Below are 10,365 nucleotides of genomic sequence, written 5' to 3'. Positions count from 1 at the left end.
CGTTGTGATTAAATGGACAAAACACGTCCTCACTTTGTAGTTAAAAACGTTCGGTCCTCACTATGTCGCAAGTACAAGAGGCCAAACACACACACACTTTCCTCTGGCTGGTTTTCTCTGCAGATCCTGAATCAATGTTTCCTTCCCACAGAGAGGAAACGTGCGTTACGTTGGACAGGAGGCTCCTGTGAATGTTCATCGTGCACTTCTGTCTCCGACATCTTATTCCCTCTGCAGCCGCTGGCTGACTTTACAAATCGTACTAAATCAGTTAGAACGGCCTCTGGCTCTCTTCGTCCCTCTGCTTCCTGTTTTCAAGCAGTAAAAACATCCCTGATGATCTGAATCATTTCCAGAGAAAACTTCTCGTCCTCTGAAGATGCTGCAGATGTTCAGTAAACTTCTGTCGTGCCAAAACATTCTAACATCAATATGATAACTTGCTCTGAGCTATGGCACTCTCATCATCCCTCGAGTCATATGTGTAAGGATTACAGATACCTGAACCCAAGTTCAGTTCTTTTTACCAGTGTTCAGGCAGGGTCCAAACCGGGACGTCAGTCAAACAGGAGAACAAATCCAATAAGGGGTCGGAACAGGCAGATCAGGAACAATATGTCGGTACGCTGGAGAGCTTGGCAATAACACACAAGACAATGTGGCAGGAACAGGTGCAAGTGAGGGGACCTACATAGTGAGGGCTAATGAGGGGATGGGCTGCAGGTGAGATGGGGGCGGAGGACCAGGTGAGGGGAATGAGAGGTGATCGGGTGTGAGTGACAGGAGAGTTCATTAAACAGGCAGGATGAAAACAAACTAATATGAAGGGGAATTCGTGATAATATGCACTCGCTACATGCATAGTGTCTTTTTAAAATAAACTTCCATCTTCACAGGAAGTTAGGATTCGGCAAAAAAAACACTCAACAGCCTGAAGAAATTGTTGAACACTGAGGGGAACAGGTGAACATGTACAGGTGCTGGTCATATAATTATAATATCATCAAAAAGTTGATTTATTTCACTAATTCCATTCAAAAAGTGAAACTTGTCTATTATATTCATTCATTACACACAGACTGATATATTTCAAATGTTTCAAATGACTGAGAGACATTTAAAGGCCTTTGCAGGTGTTTTGAGTTCATTAGCTGATTAGAGTGTGGCACCAGGTGTCTTCAATATTGAACCTTTTCACAATATTCAAATTTTCTGAGATACTGAATTTGGGATTTTCCTTAGTTGTCAGTTATAATCATCAAAATTAAAAGAAATAAACATTTAAAATATATCAGTCTGTGTGTAATGAATGAATATAATAGACAAGTTTCACTTTTTGAATGGAATTAGTGAAATAAATCAACTTTTTGATGATATTCTAATTATATGACCAGCACCTGTATATGCCTTTACAAGAGTTAGATGTTCAGATTGATTCCTCTCTCATGTACAATCAATATGAAGCTACAGACAGTTATCTTAGCTTAGCTTAGCATAAAGACTGGAAACAGAGGGAAACAGCTAGCCTGACTGTCCAGAGGTAACAAAATCCACCTAAAGCTCACAGAGAACACTGAAGTCTACGGTCAGTTCAGTGAAAACAAGACAAACGGTGAAGATTTAACTCTCTACAAGAAACAAGTCACAAAATACTGAACTATTCCTTCAACTTTGAAAAAACATTTCAAATTGTTAAATCTGTAAAACAATTACTTAGAAGTACTTTTGATCTCAGTCTCAATTTTGAGCTCCATGTGGGATATTTAGTTTCATTTAGTTTAGTTTAGTTATACTTTATTTGATCTTTATTTAGTTTAAACTGACAGTTCCTTCTGGAGATAAAGTCATAAAACAACCTCACTTCATGTTGTATGATTGTGCTTTTCTCTTCAAACTAAATCAAACCTCATCTTCAGCTAAAGATTTAAAAACGTCGTCGTGCTTCACACTTTTATTCCTAAATGTCATTAAATTATTAACGACCTTTTTTAACTTCTGCTGCAGAGTTTAAACTTTGCTTCCTCATTTAAAACTCAACCTTCAGTCAACAGCAGCGTGTTTGTCTCACAGCTGCAGCTTTTATCGGCTCCACTTCCTGGAAACGTTAACACGTGACGCCTGAGGGGGGGGGGGGGGGGTCTCTCACCTGCCTGATGGGAGTTAATGGGCCATAAAGGAGACGTTATGTGTCGGCCATTAGCCGAGCGACAGATGGCCGAGTGAGAGACATCAACACCTCCGGCATCGAGCCGACGAGTCTGAACAAACAGATATTAAACCATTTCACTGTTTCTGTTCACGTCCAACATCTCTGACCATCTTTCTACAAACCAAACTCACGTTTTCCTTTGTTTCACTCTCAGTCACCAGGTCATCCTGCAGACTATCAGACTGAACCCTGATCAATAACTGCCATCGTGTGTCAGGATCAATAAGTATTAATATAAAGACTTCTAATTACTAAGTAAACAGAAAAGTGCTGTTTTATGAACAATATCATCACGAGCAGGAAGTCTGAGGTCTGTTCATCGATGATGCTGCAGACTGAAGGAAGTATTCAGAATCTTTTACTGCAGGAAAAGTATAAAATACTCTGTTGCAAAGTAGTATTATCAGCTTCATGTACTTAAAGTACCAGCAGTACTGATACAGAAGTACTCATTGTGCAGTAAAATGTCTCCAACGTTAAGGTACTTCATTACATTCAAAATCCTACTTTAGCAAAAATACAGAAGTATTATCAGTAAAAGTACTCATTGTGCAGTAAAATGTACATAAAGTATCAGTAGTAAAAGTACTCATTGTGCAGTAAAATGTACTTAACGTATCAGTAGTAAAAGTACTCATTGTGCAGTAAAATGTACATAAAGTATCAGTAGTAAAAGTACTCATTGTGCAGTAAAATGTACTTAAAGTATCAGTAGTAAAAGTACTCATTGTGCAGTAAAATGTACATAAAGTATCAGTAGTAAAGTACTCATTGTGCAGTAAAATGTACATAAAGTATCAGTAGTAAAAGTACTCATTGTGCAGTAAAATGTACTTAAAGTATCAGTAGTAAAAGTACTCATTGTGCAGTAAAATGTACTTAAAGTATCAGTAGTAAAAGTACTCATTGTGCAGTAAAATGTACATAAAGTATCAGTAGTAAAAGTACTCATTGTGCAGTAAAATGTACTTAAAGTATCAGTAGTAAAAGTACTCATTGTGCAGTAAAATGTACTTAAAGTATCAGTAGTAAAAGTACTCATTGTGCAGTAAAATGTACATAAAGTATCAGTAGTAAAAGTACTCATTGTGCAGTAAAATGTACTTAAAGTATCAGTAGTAAAAGTACTCATTGTGCAGTAAAATGTACATAAAGTATCAGTAGTAAAAGTACTCATTGTGCAGTAAAATGTACTTAAAGTATCAGCAGTAAAAGTACTCATTGTGCAGTAAAATGTACATAAAGTATCAGTAGTAAAAGTACTCATTGTGCAGTAAAATGTACTTAAAGTATCAGTAGTAAAAGTACTCATTGTGCAGTAAAATGTACTTAAAGTATCAGTAGTAAAAGTACTCATTGTGCAGTAAAATGTACATAAAGTATCAGTAGTAAAAGTACTCATTGTGCAGTAAAATGTACTTAAAGTATCAGTAGTAAAAGTACTCATTGTGCAGTAAAATGTACATAAAGTATCAGTAGTAAAAGTACTCATTGTGCAGTAAAATGTACTTAAAGTATCAGCAGTAAAAGTACTCATTGTGCAGTAAAATGTACTTAAAGTATCAGTAGTAAAAGTACTCATTATGCAGTAAAATGTACATAAAGTATCAGTAGTAAAAGTACTCATTGTGACATTATTAGATCGTTAATACTGAAGCATCGAAGTTAGAGCAGCATGTTACTGCTGTGAATGTCGCTGCCGCAAGGAATTGTGGGACGGCATTATCTCCTTTCCTCTGGTAAAGGAAGGTGTAATCCCTGTATCCTTCCCTAGGGCCTTAAACCCTGAACCCTCAGGGACCAACCTGACGCGTGAGGCTGTGAGACTTTAAAATGGTGTAAACACGAATGGGGATCTCTTGGTTGTATATTTTCACTCCCTGGTTTGAACGTCTTCAGGCTCTTTCCTCACAGGATGAGAAGGTCTTAAGGGGGCCCGTTGGTACCGGGCCTCAGACTCTCTGGACCTGCCGGTCTCCATCTGTCCACCAGGTGCCCTCAGACTCACCTCAGCTGTCTCAGTCACATGACTCTCTCATTCACCTGCTCACCTGTTTCCACTTTCCCTCATCAGCAGCCTCCTTTTCTCCAGATCCTAAATATTGGTGATGCCTTTCAGTCATCCGGACCTGAACCCGATTCTGGTCCTTCGTACCCGTTCCTGGACTTTGACCTGGTTCCTGCTTCCTGATCTGCTCACCTGTCGTCCCCTCTGGATTCATCGGACTCTTCGGACTGACTTCCTGTTCCTTCACCTCAAAGTAAGTTGTCGTTAGTCCTACCTGCGTGCCTCGCCTGCGTGAGTCAATACAGCAAGACAGACGTTCTACTGGTTCAGACTCTTTTTGAGTCTTTGTGGACAAAGCAAAAGCAGGACCCAAGACCAAGGACAGAAAGACAAACAAAGGTCCAATTTAAACACAGATAAAACAACATATTAGATATATAATGTATATTATATGATATATATATTATATTATTATATGATATATATATTATACTGAGACTATAATAAGATGTCCTGACGTGTTTATCAAAGTGTTATTTTCTGCTTTTTTCATGTTGGAATAAAGGTTAAATATTTAACTGTAAAGTAGTAACACGTGTTTGATATCTTAATGTTTCTGCATTAAATCATTCTGGGATGTTTGCTGACATTGACTGATGAGGCTCAGCCCTACAGAGAACATGTTCCACCAGCTCTTACTTTACTTGAGTAAATGATGTATTTATACTTATTTATGTTCCACCTGTTGTTCAAACATAAGAGCAGTTTATGGGCAGCTAGAGGATATTTTTATATACATTAACTCCACCTGCTGGTTCTTCCACAAGCTACACAAATAAAGTTTAAAATAAAATTTATTCTTGACCTTTCAAATAAATCCTTTGACTTCATTGTGCATGTTGTATAATTATATATTTATTAGAACTAGAGGAAGAAAGGAGTTTATTATTCCCTCTTTCAGGAATACATTTCTACTTTATTAGAAGTATTATACTGTTTATTTTACATGTAATTGTAGATCTGTAATATTACTGTATGTGTGTACATATTACATATACCATTTGTTTTGATCAGATAAAGAAAAATCACACGAGCCAGAAATCATATAACATCATTTATTTCTAACACAAACCAGCCTTTTATGTTCCATAACTTCTCATTCAAACATCACATAAAGTCAAAGCACTACGGTGATCTCAGACCAGCAGTCCGTCCTCTTCACAGGAGACGTGGAGACGCTCCACGACCAGCGGGGAACGTCTCCAGGACCTCCTCGGCCTCTCTCACTACGTTAAATACAACTCATAAATTAACTTGTTTAAGAAAATAAATATTTAATTATCATCACTGTAAATCAAATGTCTGGAACAGGTCGGACCGAGCGAATCACCCTAAATAATAATAATAATCATAATAAGTCAATATTCCCCCCAATCCGTCTAAAGCTGCATGTTATTGATCTGCACGTGTTCTCTACTGCTCGGCTCTGCCCCCCCCCTCCACGTCGTCCACAGACCTCTTCCTGGCGAACAGGTGGGTGGGATCACGACCCCTGAAGCCCGGCTGGATGTTGAACACGGGCATGTTCCTCCAGCTGGACGGGTTGTTGAAGGCGGCGGAGCCGGAGCCGGCGGCACACGGTTTGTTCTGGACCAGCTGGAGGAAGGTCTCCATGTCGGGGCCCAAGCGGGCCACGAGGCCGGTCCTCACCGTCGCCACCGTCTCCTCGTCGCAGGCCTGCAGCGTCTGCAGCAGAGTGCTGTAGTATCTGGAGGAGCAGGGACAGGAAGTCAAGAATGTGCAGGTACACCTTTATTAAAGTCCAGCAGGGGGCGACTCCTCTGGTTGTATAGAAGTCTATGAGAAAATGACTACTTCTCTCTTGATTTATTACCTCAGTAAACATTGTAAACATGAGTTTATGGTCTCAATCTCTAGTTTCAAGTCTTCTTCAATACAGCATGATGTTCATTTAGTACATTATGGTCCATTTAGAGTCAAACAGACCATAAAGCAGGGGATGCTTTAGGGCGGGGCTACACAGTGATTGACAGGTCTCTACCAGAGACTTATACGGCGTCTCTACGTCACTCCTCAGTCCAGATATGCTCACTTACGTTTGTTGGTAACAAAAAACAAGATGGCGACGGCCAAGATGCCGAACTCGAAGCTTCAAAACGAGAGACGTCATGACGACTACGTCCACTTCTTATAAACAGTCCATTGATGGTACAAACAATAACTTGTGACTGTATTTATGCCTATTTGACGTTCTTTTGATTGTCGATGGAGCTGCTACATTGTTAGCATAGCATCGATCCAACCAAACTCCGTTCAGAAAACAAACGTTTTAAAAGTTGTTTGCTTCTCGTCTTCAGGCCTTCACACCTAAAATAAATAATGAAATCTGACTTTTTACAAATCTGTTTCACTATGTCGTTATTACAGCATCCTTTTTTTATCAGTTTATCTCCTCGTGTGAGACGTGTGTGTGTGTGTGTGTGTGCGTGTGATCAGTGCTCACCTGTTGGGGAAGTGCGTGGGAACCTGCACCACCTCTCCGATGGCGTCAGGGTTGGTTCGAGCCACAGTGCAGATGTCCAGACTGCTGTAACACTCTTCCTGCACCTTTATTATGAAATAAAAAGAGAGACGGGAACTCAGCAACCAATCAAAAGTGAGGAACTCTGCGACCAATCAAAAGGCAGGATCGCTGTGGTCACAAACCTCAGCGATCATCCTCTGGAAGATGTTACAGCGACGGATCGTTTGGAAAACCTTCGATGAGATTCCCTGAGAGATGCAGTGAAGACTCTTCTTCACGAAGGTCTTACCCTGAACAGGGAGACAGACGGGTGAGACAGACAGACGGGTGAGACAGACAGACGGGTGAGACAGACAGACGGGTGAGACAGACAGACGGGTGAGACAGACAGGCAAACAGACTGACCTCTGTGTTGAAGGTGGCAGCTGATTGGAGGAAGAGCTCACAGATCTCGTGCATCCCGTCGGTGTCACAGGTCGAGTTTTCTAGACAAGAGAAGAATCCACAGCCGACGGCCACGGCTCCATTCAAACATCTGGCAACGTCAGCTGCAGACAGACAGACAGACATAAACATGAGTACTGCTTCCATTACAGGGAAAGTTCAAACTATCAGCACAAAAACACTGCAAATGTCCTTTTGAAATATAAAATCTTATTTCAGTGATAAATTCATCTTGTTGAGACTTTAAATATTTTCTCGTTGGTGAAATAAACAAAACCAACGGATGAGAAAGTGTCTGAAGCAATAAAACAAGAAGTTCTGCATTTAGAATCTTACTGCAGGAAAATAATATATATATATATATATATATATATATTTATATTTATATATATTTATATTTATATTTATATATATAAAAGCCACTACTTCTTACCTCGCTACACTAAAATCTAAAGGGAACAATAAAAACAAAATCAGATAAAACAAATAAGTTAAAGAAAAAACGAGTTTATATTCATTCAAATGAGCTCAACCTTCACAAGCTGCAAGTGATGAACACATGAATGCATCAATAGTTATAATACTATAATATATGTACATTAATATAAGTATAGTTCTGATGCTGAAACGTTAAAAAAACATCAGAATATTCGTTTGAGAGTCAAACTGAGAGAAGTTTCTATCGTTGTAATCTCAGTTCTGCAAACCAACCAACTTTAACCTGAACCGGAGAACAGAACCGGAGAACAGAACCGGGACTCACTCGGGCTGTTTGCAGAGAATCGTGCCCGGCGGGGAGCAGCCTCGTCCGGCAGCAGCTCGAAGCCCGCAGCGGAGCCGAGGAGGAGGAGGAGGAGGAGGAGGAGCAGCGAGGAGCCGGACGTCATGCTGTCTGTCTGAGAGGAGGGAGTCCTGGTCCTGGTTCAGGTCTCTGGTCCTGGTTCAGGTCTCTGGTCCAGTATTTATGTATCAGGGCCGCGTGGGACGGACCAATCAGAGATGTGTGTGTGTGTGTGTGTGTGTGTGTGTGTGTGAATGGTTTATTCATGGGGTAATTAACTCATTAACATAATTGGATATTTCCACGCATTCCACGAGACAAACGGAATTTCCGAGCAATGACGTCACCGGGTGATTTTAGACTTTTAAAGTTTTAGTTAATTTTTGTCTGCTTGTGATCTGAAACGAGTTTCTAAAAATAAAAAACAAGAAGGAAACTTTTCATTCTGAGTACACAGTTTAATGACAAGTACTCACTTCAGTAAAACAACAACTTTAAGATACTTGATTACATTCAAAATCCTAGAATAGTAACAATACAGAAGTATTATCAGCTTCATGTAGTAAAAGAAGTATTATCAGTAAAATGTACTTAAAGTATCTGCAGTAAAAGTACTCGTATTGCAGTAAAAGTACTCGTATTGCAGTAAAAGTACTCGTTGTGACTGATGTGACATTATTATTTCATACTGAAGCATCAGCGTTAGAGCAGCGTGTTGTAGATACTTTAACTACTTTATTTACAGTCACATAGTCCAGCGGTTGACAACATAGGGGTCAGGACCTCCAAAGGGTCACCAGATAAATCTGAGGGTCCAGAGACGATTAAAGGAAGAGAAGAAGAAGTTCCGATGCATGAATCGTTATCATTTTGTACTTTTCTCTAATGTTCGATTTTTATTTTCCAAAACATTGGTTTATTAATCTGTTTCTGCATCAAACAGATTATTATAGTTATATAATAATCACTGTTTATTATATAACTATTCATTATATAATGACTATAATAATATATTAGTTATATATTCGAGCTGAAATGTCTCTTTGGTCTCAGAGCAGTTTTTTAATAATGTGCTTTATTTTCTCAGCTTCTTTGTGTTTTAAATCTTACAAACTGACGCTGTCACACAAATAGTGGAGTAATAATACAATAATACAATAATACCTGTGTACTTATAAAGTATAAAGATGGAGCAGCATGTCACTGTCAGATGTTTTCCAGCAGACTGATTTATGAAAGGAGTCTGGATTCTCTTGAGTCTGGGTCCCTCTGGGTCCCTCTGGGGTCCTGGTCCTCATCTTTTAGTTTTTTAAAGGAACAACAGGATTCATGCAGGAAACACAAGAAGAAAAGGCTTGTTGTACTCACAATGTAAGAGGTCCGGTTACCCCTCAGGAAAAGCACCGTTAGCTCCGTTAGCTCCGTTAGCTTCTAGCCGCCGGCCATGTTGAGAGCTGTTGAGATGCAGTCGAAATGCCTCCAATCTCATATTAATGATTTATTTCTACTAATATTCTCTGTTCTTTATTGTAACCGTGTGTTTTTACACACCTGATCATAGATTTGCAGCATTATTATGTGAACTGTTGTTATATTCAACTCAATGGACATCCAAAGACAAAAGTACAATAATATTAATAACATGAAGATTAAGACAAACCAGAGACGGTTTATTGTCAAGAACGTTTACAAACAACTGACTTTGTGAAAAGTGTAGAATACATCATTTAAATATTGATTCTTAATGTTCTTAGTGTTTCTGATATGTATTCACGGTTCCTTGAGTCAGAGGAAGGTCTGCTGCTCAGAGTGTGAGTGTGTGTAGAGCCGTGTTGTTGTTGGAGGAGATGTGGAAAACTGTGTGTGTCTTATCTGAGTCTGTTATCAGTGAGCTGTGAGAGGCTGCTTTTCCATCACGCACTCTTTTTCCTCTTTTAACCCGACAGGAAGCGGTGAACCTGAACCAGGCTGGAGGTCAGAGGTCAGCGGGCTGATAAACATCTCAACTCCAGAGCTCTCCTCCTCAGTGAGCCGTGTGGGAACACGAGCTCTGAGGCTCCACACGGCTCCATCATGAATAAAGAGCTGATCCTAACCCTCAGGTCCTCAGCATCATTAACATAATAATATCTAATGTTGGTAACGTGAGATCTCTCAGGAATGCATTCATATCTTATAATTAGCAGCAGCATTGTGCAGGTGAGGGTTCAGTGCTCTACACACACACACACACACACACACACACTAGATGTAACACCTCAATGGGCTCACATGTTTTGGTCAAACTGTGAAAGTTTGTCTTCATGAAGTTTTGTTTTCTTTGATGGTATTCGATGAGGATTCATCTTTGAACAGAGTTTAATGTTTTCCTTCTGACC

The 10,365-nt window shown here is 39.6% G+C and overlaps 1 protein-coding gene across 1 annotated transcript; it reads right to left on the bottom strand.

The window, feature by feature from the left end:
- Positions 1 to 5,690: 5,690 nt before the first annotated feature.
- Positions 5,691 to 8,093, bottom strand: stc1l (stanniocalcin 1, like). Its single transcript, XM_076078283.1, has 5 exons — positions 7,970 to 8,093; positions 7,168 to 7,310; positions 6,945 to 7,052; positions 6,742 to 6,845; positions 5,691 to 5,985 (listed from the first exon to the last, which is right to left on the bottom strand). The coding sequence occupies exons 1-5, from the start codon at positions 8,091 to 8,093 to the stop codon at positions 5,691 to 5,693; spliced, it is 774 nt and encodes a 257-aa protein (XP_075934398.1).
- Between the last annotated feature and the right edge of the window lie 2,272 nt (positions 8,094 to 10,365).

The sequence above is a fragment of the Anarhichas minor genome, unplaced genomic scaffold, assembly GCF_050575085.1.
Source record: "Anarhichas minor isolate MPS153535 unplaced genomic scaffold, ASM5057508v1 ptg000064l, whole genome shotgun sequence".
In the NCBI taxonomy this organism is placed as follows: domain Eukaryota; kingdom Metazoa; phylum Chordata; class Actinopteri; order Perciformes; family Anarhichadidae; genus Anarhichas; species Anarhichas minor.
The sequence above is the reverse complement of the archived record's forward strand: the minus strand, read 5'-3'. Positions and strand labels throughout refer to the sequence as shown.

Excerpts from the sequence above, each read along its gene's own strand:
- stc1l (XM_076078283.1), bottom strand. The coding sequence starts at position 8,093 with ATGACGTCCGGCTCCTCGCTGCTCCTCCTCCTCCTCCTCCTCCTCCTC. Across the intron at positions 7,053-7,167 it reads CTGCCACCTTCAACACAGAG|GGTAAGACCTTCGTGAAGAA; the intron begins GTCAGTCTGTTT and ends CTCCCTGTTCAG. Across the intron at positions 6,846-6,944 it reads TCCAGAGGATGATCGCTGAG|GTGCAGGAAGAGTGTTACAG; the intron begins GTTTGTGACCAC and ends TTCATAATAAAG.